The 27966-nt window shown below is 40.5% G+C and overlaps 1 protein-coding gene across 1 annotated transcript in view; it reads left to right on the top strand.

The window, feature by feature from the left end:
* COL4A1 (collagen type IV alpha 1 chain) overlaps positions 1–27966 on the top strand; it is a 137818-nt gene that overhangs the window by 77345 nt on the left and 32507 nt on the right. The window contains 22 exon segments of the mRNA XM_014454194.2: positions 7303–7392; positions 7589–7633; positions 8449–8493; positions 8602–8664; positions 9145–9198; positions 9365–9391; positions 10426–10509; positions 10596–10658; positions 11933–11968; positions 12505–12546; positions 13836–13922; positions 14412–14438; positions 14598–14648; positions 15493–15537; positions 15622–15675; positions 18139–18180; positions 19812–19896; positions 20243–20278; positions 20752–20916; positions 21760–21855; positions 24080–24163; positions 24978–25048. Of these exon segments, the coding sequence (XP_014309680.1) occupies positions 7303–7392; positions 7589–7633; positions 8449–8493; positions 8602–8664; positions 9145–9198; positions 9365–9391; positions 10426–10509; positions 10596–10658; positions 11933–11968; positions 12505–12546; positions 13836–13922; positions 14412–14438; positions 14598–14648; positions 15493–15537; positions 15622–15675; positions 18139–18180; positions 19812–19896; positions 20243–20278; positions 20752–20916; positions 21760–21855; positions 24080–24163; positions 24978–25048 (1392 nt within the window).

The raw sequence follows: 27966 nt of genomic DNA on the forward strand, positions 1-27966 counted from the left end.
TACTCTTAATTTATAAAATGGATGGAAAAACAATCTGAAAAAATCCACAATTCACATTATTTCTAGGGCCACAACATTTACCTGTCACTTAATAGCCTTGACATTCGGGTTACTATTTTAATTTTAATTACATTTTAAATTCTAACTAAAATTTTTCCTTTCCCTTAGAGTTTTATCTTTTACGCATTATCAAACTGATTTCTCTCAACTATGCCCACGCTAATATCTTCAATGGCACTGAATATTTAATATTAATGACATAATGAATATTTAAGAAAAAGATGAATACTTCCCATTCCACTGGGGGAGTTTTAATTTGGAAAAAAATGTGTAGTCCTATGGCGCCCTCTAGTGGCAGGGAGCCAGAGCCCCATGGGGGCTTTCCCTACAGAAGCTACTCCCAAAGCCCATTTAACCTTTATTGCCTTTTAATTTAATAGGCTCAATTAGGTGTAGTAATTTTCTTCAAGTCATTTCGGGGGTAGGAGTTCTTCGCAAGGAAGGTATGTTTAGCTGATAGTTCCTGTGGATGTGCTCACAGTGCTCGGAGATGGAAAGGGTGGGGTATGAATCCCAGTTTCTCGGGTAGAAGCAGCTCCAAGTGGGCTGGAAGCTGGAGGTTGGAGACACTGCTTGAGCTGGGGAGATGGTTGAAAGCCAGCACTTAGGCTGAAGCAGAGAAGAAAACGAATGTGGATGAAAGGATATAGGGCAGGGGGTGGGGTGTCTGCAGGAAAACGAAGTTTGAACCTTCACATTGACATTTGAATGTGTTAATAGAGAGCGAAGCCAAAGAATACACATGTTTCCCAGAGAACACACTGCATTTGGTTGCAGTTTGTTGGGGAAATGGAAATAAGCTATCGATTAAAGATTAGCTGTATACACAGGGTTTGATTGAATACACCCACAAGCCTTTGGAAAAACATTATCATACTATTTTTCTTCTTTCTAATTTGGGAAGCTGACTACTTCAGGGGCGTGACTTACAATATTTATACTTAAAATATTTTAAACAGATTACTGCTTTGGAGTAAGAATGAAAGTATTTTAGATTATTTTTTTTTCAGAAAGAGCATTAGGGGACAAATTATGAAAGAAAATATTTGCTGTTAAAGATCCTTGCTACTGCTTATAGCTTTAAAGTGTGTCCTCCGTCAGTGATAGTCAGCATTAATGAGTGAGAAATGTCTGGAACTTTTATAGTTCCGAGGGACTTTGGAAAAATTTTAATTTTGTTGCTGCCAACAATTTGTCAGCACTTGTTTGCTTATCATTTTAGAAAGTTTTTACTGGATTAGTGAAGTTGGGCAGTTTGTTTGCTTTTAGATGACTTTAGGGGAAGAGTTTTAAATTGTTTATATTAAGACAGCACTTAGGGCTCTTTCGAGTTATTCTTATGTTGAATGATAGTTCTTCAGAAACTGTTTTGTGAAGAACTCTTTATAATTCATCTTCTCTTCCAACTGATGAGCAAAGTGAATTTTTGTAGATCAGAATTTTATTTCTTTGTCAATGTTGTTAATCAAAGAATGTTTATTGTGCGTTTCCTTGGTACCCATCACTCTGCTCGTTTTGTATTATGTAGGATTTGAGCACTTAGGTTTACCAACCAACTTCATAGCAATGTTGACATTCCCAGAATTGTGTCAGAATTTATCAAGGGCTCAAATAATGTTCTGATGTCAGGATTTATCCAATAGAAATCTATCCTTGAACTTGGGCACTTGGAGATGCAGAACTGTGCTGTGTCTGTGGGCAGTGTGAAGCTGGTGACCCATCCGCTGGGCATAGGTGGACTTGTCCAGGAGATGGATCTTACCCACAGGGTTGGGATTTTCCACTCAGCCCTGAGGCAGGAAGTCCAGCACAAAAACAGAAGTCCAGGCTTGGTCACAGAAAGGCCTTTTCGCTTTCCTTCCTACATATCCAGCTGGGCTCCTGTTCCCAAACCTCAGCTCTATGTCTGTTCCATCCTTCATACAAAGCTGGCCACCTGCAGCTTCAGCAGCCTCAGGAGCAAGTCACAGCAATTCTGATGATGGTCAGAGGGAGGGAAACGAGGTGCCTGTGGTAAGAGGCCAGGCGGGGTCTGTGGTTCAGAAGAGGCAGAGTGGCTCCAGAGGCTCCTAGAGAAAGAATGGATCTCACAGTATGTGAAGATTAGCTGCTCCTCTCCCCCTCCCCCCCATTTTTAACACTTTCTGATTCTTCTCACCTTTTAAATTTGTAAAGATGGGGAATGTCCTCATTTCTAGGAACAATCTCTTCAATGCTCCTCCCTCCCATATATAATTGCTAAAGCTCTTAACATATACCCACATATTTGGTGGAGAGCCAGTGCTTAAAGATTCCTAACGTCGACTGTCTCAAGCTAAACATCGCCAGGGCTTGGGAGAGAAAACGAAGAGTTTGGGAATAAGATAAAGATTTGTAGCCATGCTTTTTGTGCATGATTATATTATTCTGCCCTGCTCTATTATTAAAATGTTAAGTGCAGAAAACATTAGTAATGGTAGAGTGGTTGCATGAAACAATCTTCATATTATATCTAATTCATTAAAGAAATGTAGTGTTGACATATACACATTCTTTTAAGAATCCAGTTATACATTTCATAGCACAAAGGAGAATATTCATGTTTTCCCCTGAGGAAAAGTGGGCCTTTCGGGGTTCTAGCTGTGTATTTCCTCTCGCCTCCTCTCCTCTGCATCAATGGCGATATTTCTGTCATAATGTCAAGCTTTCTGGCATGGATGGAGCACCCCGTGGGGCCTCGTCACAGAGATTTTCCATGACCCCCTGACACTGACCGTAGCCTTCCCACCACTTTCCCAGCAGTATTGGTATTCAGGAAATGGTTGTGCAGATGTCTGATTATTGTTGGGCTCAAGGAATTGGACTTGTGGAATTTTTGGCCGAGTTCCGCAGTCACCCATTGACTGTGACCCGTCATCTGAAATCGTTTCCTCATCACTGGATGCTTGGTGAGCTCTGGCTCCAAATGTAAACGCTTCCATCCCCTCAATTATTTGCAGCCTTGTTTGGAAAAAGAAATCTCCAGGCACCAGATGACAGAAAGAAACAGCTGATCCAGTGTCATGTCCCTACCGTGGCTTTCTCCCCCCATTGCTTCTTTGGCCAGTGGTGCATACATTAGTCAGTCTCAGGCGGTGCCCACAGGGCCTTAGACTGGGGAAGGGAGCTCAGGGATCCCATCCTGCCCAATAATCATATTTTAGTATGTTTTAAAGTCTGTGGGACACGTAGGTAGAATCTATGTTATATTATTGGTTGGTTCATTATTCGTTCACCAACTTTAAAAAATATATATTTTTTTTATTGATTTCAGAGAGGAAGGGAGAGGGAGAGAGAGCTAGAAACATCAATGATGAGAGAAAATCATGGATCGGCTGCCTCCCGCATGCCCCACACTGGGGCTGGAGCCCACAACTCAGGCATATGCCCTGACCGGAAATCGAGCTGTGACCTCCTGGTTCATAGGATGATGCTCAACCACTGAGCTATGCCTGCCAGGCTCGTGCACCAACTTTTATTGAATTTAAAGTTTGTGCCTAATGCTGTGAATGAATAAAACAATACCCTGCCTTTAAAGTATTTACTTCTAAAAGGAGAAACCCAAAAGAAAAAAATCTGTCTAATTACTATCACTGGTTGAATTTGTTCTGCTTTCTGGTGAATGAACCCAAGCACGTGTACAAGGCTCTGCCCATGTAGCCAGTCTGCCTCGGGGAGGACATCCAGTGTCTGGCGGCATTTCTGCTTCTGCTTCCTCCCTTGTAAACATCCATGATCATGGTATTTTTAAATATGAAAAATTAAAATATTTAACTCCAAGATTGTGATCCCATGCTGACCACTGATGATAAGATTCTTGTTGACTGCTTATTCCAGTTAAATTTTTAACTTCAGTGTTTGTATTGGTATTTATATCGTCCTCCAAAGTTAGGAGTTTCACAATATTTCAACTTCCGCCATCCTTGGCGCTTATTTTGTATTTCTACTTCTGACTTAAATAGAGGTGGGGTTATATATATTCTAGCATTTGATTTCCATCATAAAGTTGTTTCCCTAAGCTTTTTACAAGGAAGCGAAATAATCAGATATTATAACAGAACCTGTTTTTCCCCTATTTTATGGATTTTTTTGAAAGTATGTCCTTGCTCTGGACAATATATTAGGCAAAATTTTTAAGTTGCTCCATGCATGAAACTATTTCATGCCTAATTTCGAATAGCTGATTTGATACTAAGATTATGCTCTGTGGCTGTATTCTTTCATCTTTATAGATGGTGGCATTTTGTCCTTCCTCCTCAAATTCTGAGAATATAGCAGTAATCACTTCTGTTGGTCTATGAAATTTATTTCTTTTTTTGACCAGTGCAATACATGACACTGACAATCAAGAATAAAACTATGAAATGCCATTGCATCAAAGCTGTGCAATATTTTACGAGCTTCTCTCCCCTCCCCTCCTCCACTTTAAGTTTTCATTGCTGTGATAACAGTGGGCGTGGGTTTCACTTCTGTCTGGCGTGAATTATGTGGCTGCCATGTCCTTGGGACCTTGCCTCTAGGACATCAGGGGAAACAGATGACTAAGGGGTCCTACTTCTCAGTTTTTTCTAACAGTACACATTCTGCATTGAACTCCAACATAAGGGGGTTGGCAGCCGCAGTATTGCTTGTTGCAGCTGCAAAGTCTGGCTCAGAAACTCCTGGCACCAGTAACCTTTGCACACTGGTCCAGCTCTTTGCTCTTCCTCTAACCCCAGTGGAGATTTGCTAAAAGCTCGGAGGAATAAGTTGGCCCGCAGACAGCGTGTGATATTTGGCAGCTAATTGTATAGCTGTTTGAATGCTTTTCCTGTCTGTGTGCTCTGCTCTGGTGCCCACAGTAACCTTGACAGGGAATGGGACATTAGATTGCTCATGTGCACTTATGTCCGAATGAAAGATTAGAAAAAAACAAAAAACAACCCATGTGGGAAATGGCAAGAACCATGTCGACGAAGACGTCACTTCCTTTTTAGCTACTTAATTTCAAAACTCCTGGGATAAATGGATTGCTTAAGCATTCTGGTGACATTTGGGAAAGAATGTGCTCTTGTGGTGAAAGCAGGGACTGGGAATTGAAATTTCTGTATTCAGTTCCCAGGAGCATGCAGGGGTCACCCAGTGACATGTCACAGGTCGGCTAAGCACCGGATGCTAATATCCCTATCTGTGGAATGGACATAAAAGGGACTAACTTAATGTTGGTGAATTGTTTCATATTTTGCTGGGAACCAGCTTGCTCTAGTGACCTAGAAAAAACATGGACTCTGGTTTAGGCTGACCTCATTTCTATTTTTGGCTTTAGAGCTGACTCAATGAGAAACTTGTAGAAATCAGCCAGTCTTGGCTCTGGGCCTCCATGTATTCCATGATTAAAATGGGGACTATAAAATCTTATCTGCATTGGGTCTCATAATGATACCGCCAATATTAACTAAGTCCTAAAAATACTCCACCAGATGCAGTAGAAAGCTTTCATGTTGACGTGCCGCTCACATTTCCTTCCTATCTCAGGTTATTTGGGGTATGCAATTCAATGTTCATTAATTTTTTTTTTTTTTAGCCTGTTGTTTGCAGTTCAGTTCAATTCTATTCTGGGTGGAGTTTTCCCACATCTGAATAAAAGGGAAGAGGTTGATATGATAAGAGGTGCCATATATTGCTGTCATCAGGATTTTCTGCAGCTGTATCTCATTATTCTTATAGGTGAATAATGAGTTTATTTGAGTAGCTTCACCTTTGATCAAGTCTTGGTCTGAGAATGTTTTTCTTTCCCAGCTGTCACAGGCCTCGGGGAAGAGGAGCCAGCATTCTGGTCAAATCCTATGCTGACAGCTCTGACATATCAGCCTCTCTTCTTTCTGGTAGATTCTCTGGATACTGATGGTCCAAAGGGGTGTGCCAAAGTATAGGGCTTAATTTTCTTTAATCCATCTACTATTATATCAACTATTATCTCTACTCGCTGTTTCTGGACTCCTGACCTACCTTCTCGTTAAAACTACAACCCATGGACGCCCAGTGGCTGTAGTCCTAAGTTCAGATCCACATTTCCGCGTTTCTAAAAGCACAGCAGGCCGTTCATTCACCAGCAAGTGTCAGACTGGCTGAGTGGTTTGGAAAGAAGGACGACTTTGAAAGTTCTTGCTTTGTCTCCTTTTGCAACCATGAAAGAGTTTTAAGTAACTCCTGGTAAATGTTTGTGTTATGCAAGGCATAGCTTGTCAGTTTGAAATCCTGCCTGGAATCTCTGCTTTTAAAACTCAGCTAACTAACCACTGATACTTAATCTGCCTACTTTGTATTGTAAGATTGCATTAAAGTCCAAATTCATTATTATTTTTAAATAATGTTTCCCATTATTTTTGCTCCATAAGAGCAAAAACCATAATTGAACTTTGATCCAACCTTTGCAAAAAAACAAAACAAACAAAAAAACACCAAAAAAAAACCCCACAAAAAAACCCCAAACCCACTTTTTAAAGACACTTAGGAAAGCCCGTCTTCAGACCTCTGATTGCACAGGGAAGGCTTGGCATCATGCTGTAACTCACACCGTGAGCTCTGCCTGCCCAGCTCCTGCTGGCACCTAGGGGAAAAATTGACTGATAGTCTACTCACAAAATCTCAGTGCTGGGTCTACTGGTCCAAAGAAGATTCCACTAACTGGATGAGATTATAATCAATTCAGTGAAAAGTAATCCCCAGCTATCTATTTATCCAACAACTTATTTAGCATTTAGAATACAGTATATAGAAAGCATTGGGCCCTAGCCGGTTTGGCTCAGTGGATAGAGCGTCTGCCTGCGGACTGATGGGTCCCAGGTTCGATTCCGGTCAAGGGCATGTACCTTGGTTGTGGGCACATCCCCAGTGGGGAGTGTGCAGGAGGTAGCTGATCGATGTTTCTCTCTCATTGATGTTTCTGGCTCTCTATCCCTCTCCCTTCCTCTCTGTAAAAAATCAATAAAAATAAAAAAAGAAAGCATTGCATTCCTGCCCTCAAACAGCCTTTAAAAAAGAGTGGAGAAAAGCCACCTGAAACAGGAATTCATTTCAGCACCTTTTTTTAGATGCTCACTGTAAACTTATGCACTATTGGATGATGCTCAGAGAGACTGATTCCTGTTTCTTCAATTTCTTTCCACCTACTTTTTGTAACAAAATCTTATCTGATTGGGTCTCATAATGACACTGCCAAATTAACTCCTTCCTCCTCTGCAGGGTGAAAGAGGCCTCCCAGGGTTACAAGGTGTCATTGGATTTCCAGGAATGCAAGGACCTGAGGGGCCACAGGGACCACCTGGACAGAAGGTAAGCTTACCTGGGTGATGAAAACTGTGAGGGTGTAGAATTGAAATAATCTATATTCTTTTTTAAAAAAGTTTTTATTGTTGAAAGTATTACATATGTCTCCTCCCCTCCCCGCCCCCCCATTGACCTCTCCCAGCCACTGATCTGTATTCTTGTTATAACAAGTGGTCATAATGGTTTTTCTGTTTTGCTCCAGGGAGATGCTGGAGAACCAGGACTGCCAGGAACAAAAGGGACAAGAAAATAAGCCATAGCTTATCGTTTTTGACCTCCAGTCCTTGCCACTGGTGCTGTGCATAAGCGGAGCTGCTGTTCATTCTCTTTCACACTTGTTTCCCCCATCTGTCCTTCCTCAAGGATTCTTGTAGACATATTTGAATTTGGGGGAGTCGTGGGAGAAACATGTCTTCATTTAATAGTGAAGTGATACTATTTCCAGAGCTAAACTTCCTCTTCCTTCTTCATACACTTCTTGGCTACTCCCATACCTGAGAGATGCAAAAATAAAGATCTTTGACGGGAATTAGAAAAACCGAATTGCGCTGTAAAATGGAAAGTTTGATTCTGCGATTGGTACTTGCTAAAGGGGAGTGTGACAGTGACCAGTGGGTGCATTTGTCCTTGGACCTCTCTGTGATGGAGATGATCCTATTTCAACTAGGAAGAGCTTGTCTCTTCCCCCCAATGAGCTGATTTATCCCATGCATTCTTCTTCCCAACGGTTTGAGCTTTTAATTTGAATTTTGTAGATGTTTATCTATTTATTCACCTAGAAATTACAAAGAAGGAAATGAGGGCAGAGTTATATTGTGCGTGGGCAGCCTTGATTTTAGAAGGAAGTCATAGTCAGCTTTCCATGGAGAATTGCTTCTGAAAGCCTGAGGTACCTGCCTCCCTGGGCTGGGCCCTCAGCTGCCTCCCCGGTAGGATGCCCCTGTCTGCTCAGTGTAATGTTCTGAATGCCAACAATTAGGGTAGACACCTTTAGGTGGGTGCAGTGGGAGGAAAAGAGGTTCCCCGATGCTCATGGAAACCTTTTCACTTCCATCCTTACAGGGACCCCCAGGAATATCCGGTTACCCTGGAAACCCAGGAATTCCTGTATGTATATAAAGTGCACCTGCTTCCTTTATGAGACATTTGATGTGAGTGATGGCATCATCAGGTGGTTTTTAAATTTTGGCTGCTTCTTCACTTTATTAATTGCAGGGTATTCCTGGACAAGACGGTCCCCCAGGTCCCCGTGGTATCCCAGGATGCAACGGGACAAAGGTAAATTCAAAACCGAGACCTTTCTCCCTTTGTGCCTGTTCACCTGACTTTGCATCTTGACAAATCAGGCCAAGTTGTTCAGTTGCCATCACTGCAAAGCTGCTTGTCTCAACACTTTCTTTATGTGATTAGGAAATGCAGTTTTCCCATATTTAATGTTTAAGAATGATATAATTACGACTTTCTCTTTTGGACAATTTTACTCTAAAATTGCTTTAAATATTGTATTTCTTACCTATAATCTATTACTAAATCAAACAAGAAAATGCTGCCCTTAATCCTGTCCCTATTAATTATATTTTCAAGTATATCTCTTCTGTTGTGAAGTACCACTCAGTAACATAGATTGCAACAAACAGTTTTTAAGAAATGATGTAAATTAACAAATGAGGTGGGACATCGTAACTGACGAGGGTGTCTGGAGTGAGGTCCCACCTGCCTTGTCCGGTACTTGTGAGTGACTGTCTGCTGTCCCCTCAGGGTGAACGAGGGCCCCTGGGACCTCCCGGTTTGCCTGGATTCACTGGAAATCCTGTGAGTATGAGGTTGTTTAACTCAGAATTTCTTTCTTTGACTAGACTTTCTCTCTTTTCATTTCCTTTCCTTACCCTGCCTTTTTTTTTTTTTTTGTCTCTTATATCTTAATCCTAGTGATGTTTTGAGAAAAACGAAACTAATATTAACCTTTTTTTTTTTTCAGGGACCACCAGGGTTACCCGGAATGAAGGTACATTATTTTACTTTATTGGATTCATTACAGAAGTCTGTTTAAAACAGATGGCGTGAAAGTAAATTTACTTTAAATCACTTTGGTGGGCCAATTGCCTATGGACACATTTGTCTAAACTCTGTTCCATTAAAAGGGTATATAAGTCATTTACTTAAATTTTAGAAACTAAAGTTCAGACATAGGTACACTGTCTTAATAGGAAATAAGCAGGAATAGGCAGCACAGTGTAAATATTAACAGATGTGAGTCTAGTTCAGATTAATTACCTGCATAGACATCTCAGTTTGGATGCTCCTTTTCCAGAGCCATAGGACATAAGTACGGGGCCACCAAAAAGAACTCAAGTTGGTCTCATATTTAATCTATCTGGTTTGACTTATATACAACGTATACAACTCTTTTTCATGTTGCCTATACTCTGGAGTCACTATCATACATTCCATAATTATGGCAGGAAGACCCCCAGTTGCCTTAGGTTAAATCCTGGTGTCACGACCTCTTTATTCAGAGCCAATCCATGGCCTCTCTCAGCTTGATTTTCCTATATGTCCCGGTGGGGCGTAGGCCCCTCGGTATTGTGGCCTAAGTGAACACATGACATTTAGCATCATAAAAACGCTCTGCTTTGATAAAAATGCTCATCCTGAAATACTTTGCTTGAAATCCAGTTCTTGTTTTGTCAGACTGGCCTGTGGTCACACAGTCTCTTGACCAGAGACTGGGTCCTGATCTAGTATTTCTCGTGTCTGTATGGGACAGTCCCATGGAAGTGTCATTGATCCTTTCACTTTGCCGTCTAGACAGTCAGTCCTGGTTGCAGCTGAGTTGACTGTGCAGCACTGAACACTGGTTATTAAGAGAGTAGCATGAATGGGGAGATGGCCAATCTATATATTTCAAGCTTAGAGAGAGTAGAACCCCAGACATGGGCTAGTTCCATACCAGTAATGCATGCCTAATATTTGATAGGTTTTAAGTTTCTTTACACAAATACCAGTATTCGAGACTTTGTCTTGTTTTTCACCACATAGGGGGATCCTGGTGAAATACTTGGCCACGTGCCCGGGATGCTGCTAAAAGGTGAAAGAGGATTTCCCGGACCCCCAGGAATACCAGTAAGCATTTGCTGAATAACTATAATCCCATGCTGAGTCTCCTCCTGGTTTGCATTTTGATTCTTTTCTTTCTCAATACATTGTAGGGTTCACCAGGATTCCCAGGGGTGCAAGGTCCCGTAGGCCCTCCTGGATATGCCGGACCACCAGTAAGTTTGGGGGGATGTTTCCCTGAGGCAGTCATTTGAAGAACAACTATCTTGAGGTGTGAAAAAAATACAGTTTAACAAAAACTTTACACAGTGGCGATCTCCCTTGATTTGGGTTGGGTGGATGAATTTCTTATGAAAATATTTGGCTGCATTTATGGTCCACACATTCCCAGAGCTGTGGGAACAGGATAATAATAGCACTGCATGCCAAGACAGCCCCCAAACAGACAACACCTTCATTATGTGAGTGATGCCAGTGATCCATGGCCTGAAGAGGCTGAATTCAAGGTGGACAAGGAGATTCAGCCCTAGAGATGGACTTGTGGGTCTGCTCTGTTGGGGGCTAAGGACACAGACCAGGTGATGGCTAGAAGCTACACAGTATTTCAAAGATTGTGCCAACTGAGCACCCAGAGATAACATCCCAGAAGGCTCATTACTGTCATTGGCCTCCCTCATAGCTGATAATTCTCAATAGAAAGGGGATGTCATCTGCTCACATATACATATTTGGGATCATGAGAGAGTTAATATTAACAAGACTTACGTTTACCAGGAATGAATAATGCACTTATTTTGTTATCCTCACACTAGCCTGCCTGAGAGTCCTGAGGCTTATCTTTTAAATTTACTCTTTTTTGAGGGTGGATAAAATTCAACAACTCTTCTTATACTCATTCCTGCACATGAAACGTCTTATATGTTCTTGTAAGTGTATGAAATATTTATAAGTAAAGAATGATTAGTAACATATGGTTACTAGACTTACTGTGCTGATGGCATTCTTTATGTACATAAAGAATCACCAGTTTTTCCTTTTTAAATGGTTATAGAAAGCATTCTGAAATTTTGTTGCAAACACAAGTTTTTCTGACTTCATTGTAGTCTACTTGCTGGAAGAAATCATTCAGCTTTTTTTAAGATAAAAAATTATATCCAAATTAGGCAAACATCATTTCCAAACTGGAAAGTGTAGAATCATAGAGAGTTTGGCTGGTGATTTCATCCATTGTTTGTGAGCTGGCATGTTCTTAGATCAATGGATTCCACAGGACAGTGCCAAAGATTTTTTAAGTATTTACATTCCTGTTAATAATCATATAAGACTAGTTTCTGGTTACTTTCAAAGTTTTACATTTCTAGAGCACAGGAAAAAAATTAACAAATAAATTATTTTAACCATAGGATCGTAACATAATTTCTGTACAAAGAAGCATTTAAAGTCTACCAGGGTTGTAAACTGTATTTAATTAAAATGCTTTATCTTTTAGGGTCCCCCTGGCCCTCCTGGCCCTCCAGGTGAAAAGGTAAAGATTTGTGTCATTTGTTTTTCTTTGGCATTAGTATATGACTGTCATGAAATTGTCATAGCTCATTCTTTAAGTCTCTGTTAAAAATTTTTGGAAAATTCTAACTTCTTTACCTATCTCTATAGTTAACATCTGTCTAGCTACCTATCCATCTATTCATCCATCTATCTAACTTACCAATTGGTTATTTGATTGATCTCTTCATCCATTGATCTTTTTTTCCATCTACCAACCCCTTAGTCATTATTTTGGAATCATTGATTTTTTTCCCTTAGTCTTATAAAGCCAGAGTTTAAAAACCTTAAGTTAAGAAAAAAGGCTTTTATAGACTTATTTTTCAATAATACTTTTAGAAACTTTTTATAGACATTAAATACAATATGATCACAACTTCATTGAAAATCTTAGGGTGATTGTGGGATAAAGCTATTGCCTTAAATCTACTATCATACTGCATTTTATATGATATTTGTTAAACACTTTTGAGCAAAGTAGACAACTCTAATAATGGAAGCCTAATTTTCAATCAACAGGGTCAAATGGGCTTAAGTTTTCAAGGACCAAAAGGTGAAAAAGTGAGTACATATTGCTTTGGGGAGTTTTCATGTTTAAAATTACAGTGCCAAGCATGATAGAGTTTCTGCCTCTGGACCTACTGGTGGGCTCTTATCCCATAGTTACTTTTCTCTGCACGTTCTTGAGTTTGTTAGTGTCTTCCTTAAAATGCACAGCTAAATGTCACTGAACTCTATGTGTGATCTCACCCAGAGAGAATATAATGAAGCCATTAATCCCTTGATTGAACATATGCAATTCAATCAAAATGTTCTCAGGCAGTGATAAGACCAGACCTAGGCTTTATTATAAACGACTCCAATTTAGGACTTGACTGTTAGTAGTGTAACTATACTGAACCCTGCAAAAGCAAAGGTCATCATACCAAAATGGGGAGGAAATGAGCCATGGAGGCAGGAGGCATGGACCAGAGCAGGCAACCCCCTCTTGGGAAGAAGGAAGAACATCAGTGGGTCTCTGATTCTCTGGTGATCTCTCCATCAGTTCCCGAAATGGGCACTAACCAAGTGGAGATTATTGGAATTACGGCAGTGCCTGGCTGGCCAAGGTTCTTTTCTGTGGATGGTCAAGACATTGTAGACAATGGCCACCAGGGGGCCCCAAGTCAACCGAGGCATGGAGAGATGTGTCCTGGACAGGTGGCCTCTGCTTTCTACCCCAAATTTTGGCCCACTTTTTTCATAATCTTCACATACAACAAAGTAATCCTGGAATTTATACAGTTGAATTTTTTGGAACTCACTCATTTGGGGACTCACTGTACTTCCAGTTGTACCCAGCATTTAGGATGGCCGAGGAAGACAATTCTTGATGGTTCTTGTATTGTTGGTTTACCTAAAGATACCTCCTTTCTTCCCAGGCTCTATTAGGCAATTTGTGTCTTTTTTAGGACATCAAAATGCAATTGGACAGTATACTAGTATGCATATGCTTGTATACATGTGTCCTAGTATGTGTATATATACACACATATATGCTGTTTGTATATGTATGCATGGTCTGTACATACATGCGTTCATACATGTGTCCTATAGATGATCAGGTTCCATTGCTATTACTCAAGACAGTAGCTTTCGTGACCCCTGAGAGATGAAAGTCTCCTCCTGGCTTTAGATACTAATCGTGCCCTCTTCCTACTGAAACTTCATTTTCTGCTAAGGCAAGGATAGATGAGAAAAGAGTGTAAGAACACTTTTAAGATAGATGTTTTATTTTAGGCCTCCTCTGCATTTTTTTTCAATATATAATTATTTTTTGCCTAACTAATTCCCAATGTTTGCATCAACAGGGCGATCAGGGGGTCATTGGCCCTGCAGGAATGCCAGGAGAGGCTCAAAGGGAAGAAAAAGGAGAACATATCACTAAAGGAGAGAAGGTATGAAACGACTTTGTCCACCGAATGTCGTCTTGCTAATTTTGCATAAATTCCAGTGGATCAAGAGAAACTGTGTCAAAATTCAATTTCTCCAGCTGTGTTCACCCCTGACCTGGAGAACAGATTTATAGACTATTCATCATGTAAAAGATGGGCATCTGAAAGCAGAGGCAGCTGGTCCTGGGTGGGAGAAAGCCTGGTTTGAGGCTGACTCACTCAAGTGAGGGCTTTTTCAGTCCACCCCAGTGAAAGGATGAGCTGGATCAGCAGAAGGGACACCAGCTGTGGATCAAGCATAATTAATTACCCTTTTAAAATCCATAATCCAGTCAAGGTGAGGACGTGAATGCTGGAGACCAATGTAAATTTCTTTGTTACTATATCAGGAAAAGGTTTATTTTTTCCTTTCACGTGTTCAATGTCACATATAAAAATGATATAGCCATTAGATAGTACTGATCGACTTCTCTCTCTTTAAAATTCTTTTAGGGTATTAAAGGTGACCCTGGATCTCCGGTAAGTACTAAATTCTTGTTGATCATTATTATTTTGTGGGAAACTAACATATTGGAATTAAGTTACAAGCTTATTTCACTTTAAGTGTAATATTTACTTAATTTAATATTTTACCTAAATGTGTGAATGAATCTAACTCTCTCTTTTTTTCCCCCCAAGGGAGTGCCAGGGTATGGAGAGAAAGGTGAACCTGGAAAACTAGGACCCCGAGTAAGTTCTTTTAAGAGTCTTTTTATTCCTATTGTAAATCGTTTTCCTTACATTCCTAGAATCACAGGTTCAGGCACACAGAAGAATGGAAGAGACTGGGAGGGCTTTTCTGGTTTCTCCCTCTCCTCTCCTAAGGGCTTTTCTGAAGCCCTTGGGAGTAGAAATACGGAGAGCTGTCATCACTTGAAAAAAAGTCCCAGAAGGTTGAGGCCCTTTGTTATTCACACCCCAAGACAGTCTGGCATTGGGTGGGGGCCTCTCTGAAGAGCTGCCCACCTATTGGTTCCCCACTGATCGCCAACTGTCCACTTGCTCAGAGCCCTTGGTGCCCTTTGCTGCCACCTTCCCAGGCCAGCTCGGACCTCCACCCAGATCCGAGATGCACATCCTGGAGTGGAGATGCTCAGATGCTTCTCAACCCCCAGAGTCCTGGTGAAAGGACACCCTCCCAGTTTCCAGTAGCCTGAGCGTTTTCAGTTTCTCCCCTGAAATAATGCTGGAAAACCTCCACTAAATCAATGCTCTGCATAGCAGCTACCAAATGCTCACTTGCCAATAGGGAACCTTCTCGGGTGGTAGCTATGCTGCCAAATGTAAGGGTACCTTAGAAGATTTGGAACTAATCAGGCTCCATTTTTTTTAAAATGGAAAAGTCCTCTTCTGTTGTAACTTTTTCGTAGTTATTCAGTGTACACTCTATTCCTTGTTGTAGTGGCATCAGCTTACACAGAGGCTTCCTATGAAAGATGACAAATGAACTTGCATTTGAATCAGAGCCTTGTTGTTACAGCATATTTGCTGTGATTGTTGATGAAATACTAATATTTAAATTTTTATTGTACAGGGAAAGCCTGGAAAAGATGGTGAAAAAGGAGAAAAGGGGAGTCCAGTAAGTATTTCTCTGTGATTTTTAAAAGGAAGCTGTTGGCCTCCACTAGCTGACGACTGTTGTTGCCTCTCCTGTTTCCTTTAGGGGTTTCCCGGCACCCCAGGGTTCCCAGGACAACCAGGACAACCAGGCTTTAAGGTAAATAGGGGCACTGTTTTGAGTTTTTAACCTTCATTTTGTAGGTCAGTTCAGAAATTTTTACTAGAATAGTGGCCTATGGACTCACAAAGAATTACAGTTATTTATGCTCCATGTGAGCAAAAACACAACTTAACATATTGGTTTTATTTGTATGCATACATTTTTTAAAAAATGAGATGTTAAGTTTTTTTGTAGTAGATTAATTTTTCCTGATTGTAAACCACCCCCAGAAAATGCAAAAAGATATTGTGAAGAAAAATAGCTTGTGGGATCTTTCTATTACCCACTCAGAGATGGTCAGAGTTGGTAATTGTCCTATGTACACATATGTACATGTGCTTTGAAAAAATGATATTGCATCATACATCCTGCTTTGTTGCATAATACTATGAAGTGGATATATTTCTATGTCCATAAATGTAGTTATACATTTATTCTTTTTTTAAAAATATATTTTATTGATTTTTTTTACAGAGAGGAAGGGAGAGGGAGAGGGATAGTGAGTTAGAAACATCGATGAGAGAGAAACATCGATTCAGCTGCCTCTTGCACACCCCCTACTGGGGATGTGCCCACAACCCAGGTACATGCCCTTGACCGGAATCGAACCTGGGACCCTTGAGTCCGCAGGCTGATGCTCTATCCGCTGAGACAAACCAGCTAGGGCTATACATTTATTCTTTTATTGTCTATGCCTTTTACTTGGTATTTAGGCCCCTTCCACATTTTTATGATTACAACTTATTTTTGTTCACTGGTCTGATCATTTCCCTGTTGTAAATTCCTAAAAATAATGTTTGGGGTCAACGTTTAGACTCTTTTGGAAGCTTTTGCCATGTGCCCCCAAGTGGCCCCCAGAAAGGCACCTCTATCAGTTTGGGGCCCTTTCATTTGACACTGCTGGTTATCAAACTTTAAAAAATATTTGTTATTCTGATAGACAGAAAAAACTCATTGCTTTATTGTTTTCTTTTAATCATGAGACTCGGTAATGAAAAAATAAAAATATAGTTGACACTTTAACAATATGGATTTGAAATGTACGGTGTACTTACAAGTAGATTTCCCCCCCCAATAAGTACATACAGAACTATAAGTACATACAGAACTGTAAATGTATTTTCTTTTCCTTATGATTTTCTTAATAACACTTTCTTTTCTCTAGCTTACTTTATTGTAAGAATAAAACATATAATACATATAAAATACAAAATATGTGATAATCCCCTGTTCATGTCATTGGTAAGGTTCAACAGTAAGCTATTAGTAGGTAAGTTTTTGGGGAGTCAAAAGTTATACATGGGTTTTTGACAGTGTGTGGGGGTCACTGCCCTTAACCCCTGCATTGATCAAGGGTCAGCTGTAATTTGGAAATGTTTATCTCTAACAATGAATGATAAACTAGGGAAAGGACCTCAAGGTTTACTTATCAAAGCCAGGGACAAAGGGAGAAATTCTATACAAAGGCTTTAATTTTTTGAGAAAGTACAATCTTGTAGAATTTAAAAGGTAAATATGTTTGGAATATTTTTTAAGTTTCACAAATACTTCTAAAATTCTTCTCATATTTATGAAAAACCAAAACAGCCAATTTGATTTAATGCCTAAGTTTAATTCATTAGTTTAAAAGGAAAAAAAGTACATTCATGGAATAATGGCATATCTTAAGACTTTTAAAAGTATTACGATGTTTATATAAGAACAATATATAAAATTAATTTTGGGTTTTTTTCATCTAATATGGATTAAATTAAGCCTCAAAGTGACCAGAATTTATCCACTTAATGTTTTTAAATAAAGTTGGATTTTAAGGGGAAAAAAACCCATAAGTATTCTTTATTACGATTTCCAATGCAAATTTGGACATTCTTACACCTAAAGACCTCAAATAAAATGATTTCTTTAAGAAAAATATACTAAGAAATCAGAATCTTTCATATCGTTTTATTTTATTTATTTTCATTTTATTGTAAACCAACTGTGTACAAATTTAGCTTACAAATGAGTACACAATTTCACTGCTCTAAGCAAAACAGTTTTCATTTTTGCAAACAATATTTTACTTCTGGTCCATATGCATAGTTATACATATTTATAATCACTGTATGTAACTTTTTTTAAAAAAAGTACATTCTTCATGTTTTGCTGATTGTAAAGTTCTTCAGGTAAAGTTCTCTGAGGGAGCGTACAGTCAACAGAACAAAAACCTCGAGCTTGTTTGTCATGTGACTAATTGGCTTCCCATTAGTGTCTTGTAGAAACTTTTATCCTCATATGTCATCCTTATGCAAAGCACAATGAAATGTATTTGCTTTTGTTATAGTTATTACAGAGCACTTTAAGCTAATCGGGATGGGAGGTATTGAGAGGAAGATATTTCTTGCAAAGTTTAATTGCTTTCTGAAAGATCACTACTCTTTCTAGTTAAAAAATGCTGAAGTTATTTTTTTTCTTTTGTAGGGAGACAAAGGTGAAGCAGGTCTTCCAGGCCCACCTGGAATTGTGAGTAAGAGTAATGTTTGCTGGGCTGGAGAGCCTTTGAAATGAAGAAAGGAAAGGAGTTGAGGCCAAGCAGTTGCTTAGGCCACAGGCTCAGCAGCATTCCTAGACCGACATTTTTATGGAAAGGGGTTGCGTACAATCTGAACTAATAATTTTATATTTTTTATGGTGTGGAGTTTGGGTCTTATTTTTTATTAAATTTTGATCATTTCTGCATGTGGGTAAGAATAGTAGCCACATACTCTGAAACTTTTTTGATTTAAATGGTCCATTGAGGAAAACATTATCAAAAGGGACAGATCATGCACAATTTGACTGCTCTAAGCAAAAACAGTTTTCATTTTTGCAAATAACATTTTACTCCTTGTCCATATGCATAGTTGTACATACTTATAATCACTGTATGTAACTTTTTTTTAAAAAAGTACATTCTTCATGTTTTCAAGTGATCTTCAAGTAATCATTTTCAATATCTTGTCAGCGTTTTGATATAATTATTTTAACCATTTTGCCCCAAAGCTTTTTTATTTTTTTAAAATATACTTTTATTGATTTCAGAGAGGAAGGGAAAGGGAGAGAGAGATAGAAACATCAATGATGAGAGAGAATCATTGTTCAATTGCCACCTGCATGCCCTGCACTGGGGATCGAGCCTGCAACCCGGGCATGTGCCCTGACCAGGAATCGAATCATGACCTCCTGGTTCATCAGTTGATGCTCACCCACTGAGCCACACAAGCTGGGCATCCCCAAAGCTTTTTTAAAATGATGAAAATGTTACCATTCTCTTATTTTCTGCCATTGCACTGTGTTGATGAATGGTTGTACAAACCATTGTGTGCGAGAGTGAGTGTATGGGGGCGATGGGTGGTGGTGGTGAGTCATTTCTCCTTAAGCTACATTTCCAGGCATAGGATCATTGGATTAACTTCTCAAGCTTTCTTAATTCTTTTAATTCTCCATATATACTTATGACTCCATTTTCCATATTTGTGATCCCACAGCAGCATTCAAGTAACCTGTTTTTAGCTTAACCTCATCAGCAGATTTTAATAATATCCAGTAACTTAATTGCAACAAAGGAATTATATTTTAAGGGTAATAATGAAGTCATTTGACTTGGTCATTTTCTTTGAATTTTAGTAATTTAGAATTGAGTGGGTAAGTTCACTCCTTTTTAACGAGGCAAAAGTGCATTCTTTTTGCCTTCCATCCTTAGGGCCTTAAGGAGGTCCCCACTTTGGACCATTTAATAAAAAAGAAAGGAGAAAACTCTTTCAGTAAAAACGTTGGAGTGTTCTGTTGCAAACAGTTAGAGGAAATGTAAGGGTGTTCTGCTAGCACTCTTTAAAGAGACTACTCACGTTATGGCTTGTACGGACATTTAGAAATTCCAAACCTAAACCTTGGAATTAATATTTTTCTAACGTTACCTCGTTGGTAAAGCTCCTGCCTGGTGGATTCTCTGCAGGAGGACATTATGGAATATTTATTTTGTATGTTTTGGCTCCCCCTGCCCCATGACTGCTTCTCTTTCACATTTCATGCAATGACAGGAAAAGCATTAGCTTCTTCATCTATAGCACCAGCCCCTGCCAGGCCCTGTGGTAATCTCGTGTCCTATAATTCAGGTGATCGGCACAGGACCCTTGGGAGAAAAAGGCGAGAGGGGCTTCCCAGGGCCTCCGGGGTTGAGAGGAGAGCCAGGGCCCAAAGGTAAGTTGCTCTCTTTGTCTTTCCCTCTCTTGCTCTTCCCTCCTCTCCTCCCCCTGTCTCTCTCATCCTCTCTTCCTCTTTCTTCCATTTTCAACCTGCACTCCTTTGCACCTTGAAAACATCTGCGTGCCTCGCAGGACCGCGTGGTGACCGAGTCTCACTTGAGCTCATGTTTCCTTGTCACACTGTCCATCCGGTGGCCCCCCTCCTGGCATCTCTGTAGCTTCAGGGGCACCGCATTTCCACGCGTTCGGCCTTCCTGTTCCCCTTGGCAGTGGGTACTCCTGGGCACAGAGATATAAACCATCAATCACAAGTGCACCTGTCCAACTCTTTCTCTTTTTAGGTTTCCCAGGACAACAAGGCCCACCAGGCCCCCCAGGTGAGCACCTTGGACTGATTTTTAAAGAATACTGTCAATCTTCTCTGTGGTTACATTCTGAACATTTTATCATGTACATTAGATATTTGCATAAAATGCTTAACAGTTCTGTAGCACCATTTTCTAGTTATGAAAACAAGATGTGTTCATGGGAAAGGTGTTCATTTTGTAAGGGACAGGTTAGCATGTAGCTAGAAATGTATTTAACCGGTGGGACTATTCATGTCTCTTGTTGAGTCACACCCACTCTGCCTGGCTCTGATCTTTTCCTTCAAGTTAATGTGTAGGAAGCATTTGACTGTCAGCATTTACATGGTGAGAAGCCTGCCAGTTAGATTCAGTTTTACTTGTTTCAGCAGTTCCCCTTTCAGAGATGGTCACTGGTCATTTTTCCTTCAACAGTTAAGAAAATTAGTTTGTGCGGTTGACATTCAACTTGTGATTATTTAGGTGAGGTTTTGTTCTGATTTCAGGCATCCCGATACCTGGGCAAATTGGTGCTCCCGGCTTCCCTGGTGAAAGAGGAGAAAAAGGTGACCAAGGATATCCAGGGACGTCTTTGCCAGGACCAAGTGGAAGAGATGGACTCCCAGGCCCTCCTGGGCGCCCCGGACCTCCTGGACCGCCAGCCTACATAGGTAAGCTCCCTCTGGGACCATTTCACGTGGTGTCCCTTCGAGGACAGGCTGCAGGGCAGGGCTGGCCCAGGTCTTTGAGGGGCTCCCGAGTTCACATGCAGTACAGAAGGCTGGTGTGTCCGGTGATGGATGAATTCTTGGCGGCCCACTTAGGTGTCTTTGCAAAATTAGCCTTGCTACAAAAAGGAATGGTAAAAATAAAACCATAAAACTGGTTTAAAAGAATAAGAAATATGTTAACTAGCTGTGAGTCTCCTGGCGTCTAAAGCTGAAAAGTGAACCAGTTGAGTTGTGCATTTTGTACTGAAAATAAAATGTATTCTAGCTTATCTAGAGTCACATAAATGATGCTCAGAATTGAATAGGAACTATCAGTTAGAGACATTTCTCCATGGACAGTCTGCAACTCTAAATAATTATTGCTTTGTTGAAAGTTTGCTTAGGAAAAGTAAGAAGTGAAGTGGCTCAAGTCTTCCCTGTGATGTCACAGATGTATGATGATGGGGAAACCACTTAACTTTTTTGAGCCCCCATTTCTTAATCTGTATAATAAGGATGATGGTGTGTACTTGGCAAGATAACAATGAAATAAAGTATAAGACAGGGCTAACGAGATATGTTTTAGAATTGTGAAATAGACGTTTCAGAAGTGATGGTGTGTGATGCTGAGTAGATGCTATGTGTGCTGGTCCTGTTTGTGAGCAAACTAAAGCTGGATTTCTAATACTTACCAAGTAGCTCCCAGACAGTTTGGTTCCTTAGGAGAGATTGAATTACAGAGTGTGGAAATACCTAGCTTCAGTTGGGTAGGGATGATCCTATAACTTTAAAAATCCATTTCAGATGGACAAGTGGAATGCCAGCCTGGACCAGTCGGTGATCCGGGTCCTCCTGGAATTCCAGGGCAACCAGGATTGTTGGGTGAAGTTGGAGAGAAAGGTAAGAGATTACTTTTTTTTTAAATGATGATTGTGCTAGGGCCTATAATATACTAGTATGTCTGCAAACTCACTGGCTTGGGTGGACGTGGATGTAGTCTACCTTTATTTGAACTCCCCGTAACGTTCATTCGATGATGTGCCTCCCTACAACTCTGCTGGGATTTTCCTGTTGTTGGATTTGAGAGGCAGCTCTCACCTGGGAGACAGTGAAGAGTCAGGGCCCTGATGTCAGAGTTGCTGCCTTCTCCATGGCTGGCAGGTGAACCTCTCAGACTGATGTCTTACTGTGACCTTTCAGTTCAAAGTTTGAGAGTTCCCTTCTCAAAGGAGGCCCATCATTCAAGCCAAATCAGAAATGCATACTTGGGATGCTCACCACCCATCTAAGCCATAATCAGTGTGAGCAAATCTCATGGACCAGCTGTCTCTACCCAGTGCTCTCAATTTTATCTTTATTCTTCCCAAGTTTTTGCTATAACACCAACCCAGGACACATCATAATCCCTTCACCATCTTGGAAACAGAGTGGATATCACCACACCGACAGTCCTATCTTAGAGTGTAATAAACAAGGGATATTCCAATATGTGTATGCCTCTCAGTACCCAAGGGTAGAACAAATAGGAGGTTGCTCCCCAAACCGACCCCATTGTGTACCATTTCTGGCTTTAGGTTGCTAAGAATTTTTACTCTTCAAAAGTCTAAAACACAAATGCTTCATGGAGAACAGTTTCAGCTAAATCTTAGAATTTTGACAGCCATGCAAGTTACAGAACCTTAGATGGAAGTGATCTCAGAAGTCATTGGAGCTGGGGTGGGGATTCCCCCAGCCACTGGTGTGTCCGGTGATGGATGGATTCTTTACGGCCCTCTTAGGTATCTTTGCAAAATTAGCCTTGCTACAGAAAGGAATAGTAAAAATAAAACCATAAAACTGGTTTAAAGGAATAAGAAATATGCTAACCAGCTCTCAGTCTCCTGGCATAGAAAGCTGAAAAGTGAACCAGTTGAATTGTGCAGTTTATACTGAAAATAAAATGTATTCTAGCTTATCGAGAGTAACTTGTCTTTCAATGAATCGCTCTAGTTATCAGGTAGGGAGTCCTTTCTGAGCTGGGCTGCTACATTTTATGACAGAGCCAATGGTCAGAAGGTTCTCTGTACTGTGATTTTGTTTATCCGTCTCTGGAATCCTAAGAGAAGCCTCTTTCTTCCGTGTCTTCATGCTCCTGCTCGAGAACCGTCAGCCCGCCCAGACTGCGGTGCTAGTGCCCCTCCCCGCCCACTCCTGGACTCACAGCACACTTCCACGGAACCCAGGGAGCCCAGAACGTAGCTGAGATGTTAGCAGACTTGCACTTCGTGTCTGTCCCATGGCTGGGCTGCTGTTCTGCCCCTGGGAAGAACTCAGAACGAAGCAGTGCACCGTGCCCAGAGCTCAGGGACGCGAGGCTGCCTGCATTGGTCCTTTTCTGTCCCTGACCCTCAGGCCTGCTGGACAGGAGTGTGCAGTAGCCGTCCCTGGGGCTGGGAGCGCCCATCCAGGCGAGGGCACAAAATTGAGTTCTGATGCAGACCAGCCTCTCTGACTTCCAGACATGGGCGTCTCCACATGCACTCTGCTCTGCATTAAACCTGATTTGTGCCTAGAAACCAGACATTTTAAGGTTTAGGATACCCTAAGGCCTTTGAGCTTAGTTTGAAAGTCAGGACATAAGATGTTAAAATTTCCAAAGAAAGGCATTCCCTTCCATTTTTTTTGTGCTGCCACCTCTCTACTTTTCCATCTCAATGTCAGGTCAGTTATTTGTTCTTGCTTTGGGGGCTTCTTATTCTCAGTGATCATCTGTCAGCTTGTTACCTGGGTTTAAGTCCAGGAGCGATATGTACAGTTTGCCAACAAATACTAAAAAATAATGGGAAGTTATAGAGTAGGAGACAAAATTGTAGCAGTCAAAACTTCAGGCTGATGGGCAAAATTGAGTTCTGGATCACTTTTTAGTGATTTTTTAAAAGTGGTTACCCGTGATGTGTGCCCAGTGACAGGGACACACAGCAGGTTAGCAGAGGCGTCTGGAGCAGGGGTTAGGTAATTGAAGAAGCACACATTTAAATGCGTCACTATTAAAATGACGGCCTTCTTTGCCCTTTTATTCTGTCACCACACTGCAGGGACTTCTGTTCACGTGTTACATAAAAGCACCCCGTGTTTCCTTTTTTAGGTCAAAAAGGAGAGGGTTGCCTTGTCTGTGACACAACAGGACTTCGTGGACCCCCCGGGCCACAGGGGCCCCCAGGAGATAGAGGTAAGACCCCCAAATGTGAAAGGGACCAGGTCAGAATTTGCTTCAATGGGCTGGAACCTTCACAGTGAGACATATCTTAACTCCACGAGAGACCTGATTTTCTGCAGTCAGAACTAAAGCATAATAATGAGACTGTTATGCTCAACTTCCGGGATGTGTCCACTTTGTTGAAAATTATCAAGATGTCCTATAAATTCACTGTCATTAAAATGTCCTGATAAAAGGATAGCAACATATGGCTTACTCAGCTCTGCAAATTTCGTTATCTCGAAAGAAGTTAGCTGAATGTTGTTATGGGAAGTGATCTGGGGCAGGGTGAGGCGATTCAGAGCCATCCCACTTCACTGTTACCTTTATGCATTTGGGGTCACTTTTCCCTTTCTGAGCTCATCTTGAGCATTTTCATTATTACTTTCTTTTTTTAAAAAAATACATATTTTTATTGATTTCAGAGAGAAAGGTAGAGGGAGAGAGAGTTAGAAACATCAATGATGAGAGAGAATCATTGATTGGCTGCCTCCTGCTTGCCCCATACTGGGGATCGAGCTCACAACCCAGGCATGTGCCCTGACCAGGAATCGAACCATGACCTCCTGGTTCATAGGTTGACCCTCAACCACTGAGCCACCATGGCCTGGCTCATTATTACTTTTTGAGATTCTTAAAACATCATTCATTTTGTATAAAGACCTTTGTACTTTGCATCTTTTATTTTTGTTCTTTTAAGTCTCAAAAAAATTTAAAAAGCTTTTGAGTAATTAGAAAGTATCTCATCAATAATGTGCTGTAATTTTTTCTCTGTCTTTTATGAAAGGTTTCCCGGGGCAGCCAGGGGCCAAGGGCGAGAAAGGTCTACCTGGCAGGGACGGTCTGGAAGGATTGCCTGTGAGTATGCCTGTCTGAGTTCATGTCCATATTAGAAGGTGTATATTTTTGCATTTGCAATACAGTGTCTGCCGTATTTGGGAGCTGGTAAAAGTATCTCTTGGTCCAGCAGTCTAGAATTACTCCCTGTGTTCCTCTTCACTCATTCTCCTGAGAATGAGCAGGACTATTGGAATCCAGAACCAGCATCTCAACTGCCCTTCTTCTCACCTGGTCAGAATTCAGTTGCCATGTACCTGTGTCCAGGTACAGCTGAGTGCTGGTGTGTCCCTTTCCCGCAGAGTCTCTGGGAGTTCTTGAAACAAATGATGCCACCAAGGGTTACCTCTTAGCAGTGACACTGTTGAGTTGAATTGTCCTTCTGCACAATTATTGCTTATCATTCTAAATAATCTACAAACTTATATTCATGGATAAGTTTAGCACCAATAGTTTCTAGGGAGAGAAGAAGGGAAACTGACCTGTGTCCTTATAGGAATTTGAAATATTTTTTATTCTTTTTCTAACAGATACATATTTTGAAAATTCCTAACACTGAACTCTATTTTAAAGATGTTTTTTATATCTAAAATGAAATACCTCAATCATATGGATGTGAAACCTTTCAGTTAATCAAAATAACAGCTTCTTAGCTCTTCTAGTTTGTTTTAAAAGAAGCAATTGAAAAGAATAGTAATCATCTTAACTATTGAAGGACATTATTTTATTTCATATAATCAGCTTTATGTCTAAAGCTTTTGAACCTTAGGAGATTGTTCTCTTCATATTTTCTTGGTTCTTATAAGTTCTGTAAGCATTAACTAGTTCCTACAAATTACGTTCATTCCCATCTTCCCTTTCCTCTTGTCATAAATTGAACCTCAAATCTTTAGCATTATTCTTTTTTGTTGTAGCACTTTAACATTCATATTTAAGAAAAAATATTACAGGATGCTTCTATAAAGGCGGGTCAGGGTAAAAAGGAGTTGAAATGGGAATGAAACAGCTGGGATTTAGCAATAGTTTTCTCCTTTTGAAGTTGGGTCTTGAGATCCTGCTTTCCAGAGCTTCCCTGGGCCTGGGGAGATAAGTTAGAAGTTGCAATTGTTGAAAATATTTCTAAATCCATTAGAAGCTCCCATCGCTGGGAAGCCCTGGCTGTGGTGACGATCAAAGGCGGAAAAACTTTGAAGGCAGCAGTAAAGGATGCTTTTAACCTCCGGACACAGTCTTTATCTACTTGGCCTTTCTGGAATTCTTCCTGCCTCCACTGTGCCCGAAACCTAGTCCAGACATCCATTTCTCCAGCCTCAAATCTAATAAAAAGGGATAAAGGGGAAGGAGATGAGAGAGAAGGATGGTTGAGTAGAAGTCATGATAAAGAAGAAAGTAAAGAAAACATACCACAAAAATTTTAATCCTATGCCTTCCCCATCAGGAGCTGCTTTCTGTAGATGGGGAAAAAATGCCTACAAATTGTTTTATGGGTAAATAATTTAATTTAGAAGAGAGTAATTTTCCTTTTATTTGAGGCTGTATGGTTTAACTAGCTCAAAAGTGTGGTTCTTATGTCAAATTTGGCTGGGGGCTAAAAGTGGTACTCAGGAACCCATGGAGTATACCGGGATGTAGATTAAAATGAGGAAGTGATGAAGTGCTCAGAGTCTTCATTTGATGTAGATGGCACTTCGGTGACATGTTCTTTTAAAAGCTGAGTGTTTGATTTTGGGGAGGAAGGACAGATCACAAGAGTCTGGCTCCTGACAGATGTGGAAGCCCACGCTGCAGGGGCAGGCTCTGGTTGCTGGGAGTGGGTAATTGAAATGAACTCCTCTTGGCTTCCCCACAGTGGCACCACTTTTTAGAAGCAGACCACATAGCCATTGGATCTTCTCGGATTTGTGCAGCCAGTGCTAAATTTTCAAGGCGCTACTTGATTTCTTCCATATTTATCTTAAGGGATATGGATCAAAAGACCTTTGAATTGCTTAGGATTAAGAAGTTCTGTGGCAAAGTAACCCCATGAGATAGCCTAGGGTCATAGATATTCCTTTTCAAAAAAAATCCAGATTCCTCCCTTGAATGATAGTGAACAAGGTCATCTTTATTTTAAAAAATTATATTTTCTCACCCTTTGCTCACAGTATTAGAAAACTATATTTCTGAATAATCACTGTAAAATAACATAATGATGCTTCTGGATTGAGAAAAATATACATTGGTAATAATTTCTTACATTGGTATTTATTTTTTATTGGTGAATATTACCAGTTCAACATATACTTTCCCCAATATCTCCTTAGTTGCAGACATTAAGGACACAAAGATAGAAAGCCTTGGTCCTGCTCTCAAAGCCCCGAAAGACTAGTATAAAGACAGATGTTCAAGCAAAAGTTCCTAATAAACAAAGCAAGTTTTACAACGAGAACCACGTGTTACACCATGGCGATACAGGAGAAAGCAGCTCTACCTATCAGGAAAGGTTTCACAGAGGACTCTAGCTTTAGCTGAGATTTAAAGATGCATAGGAGCTAATATTAACCCAAGGGGAAAAGCTACAAAATACCACACTACCTTGCAACTAGATAGTGAAATTTCCTTGACCCTCTGCTAACCTTTCTAGTAGGTGGCTGGTGGAGATAAAGAGTTGCCATTCTTGGGACAAGAGCAAATAGGTTGAGCATCTACCTTTGCCAAGTACATCTGAATGAAGTATCCTCTGTTATAAGGGGCACGTCTAGCTCAAGGCCAGTTCCAACCAGCTCTGTCTGTCCAGGAGAACTTTCTGCCATGATAGAGATGTCTATGCCTGGGCTGTCCAGTTTGGTAGCCACTGGTCAGTGGTGGCTATTGAGTCTGTGAAGTGTGGCTAGTGTGACTAAGGAGCTGAAGTTTTAATGTTATTTAATTTAAATGTTTAACTAGTATTGGACAGTGCA

This window comes from Myotis lucifugus, unplaced genomic scaffold (genome assembly GCF_000147115.1).
Source record: "Myotis lucifugus unplaced genomic scaffold, Myoluc2.0 scaffold_33, whole genome shotgun sequence".
Taxonomy (NCBI): domain Eukaryota; kingdom Metazoa; phylum Chordata; class Mammalia; order Chiroptera; family Vespertilionidae; genus Myotis; species Myotis lucifugus.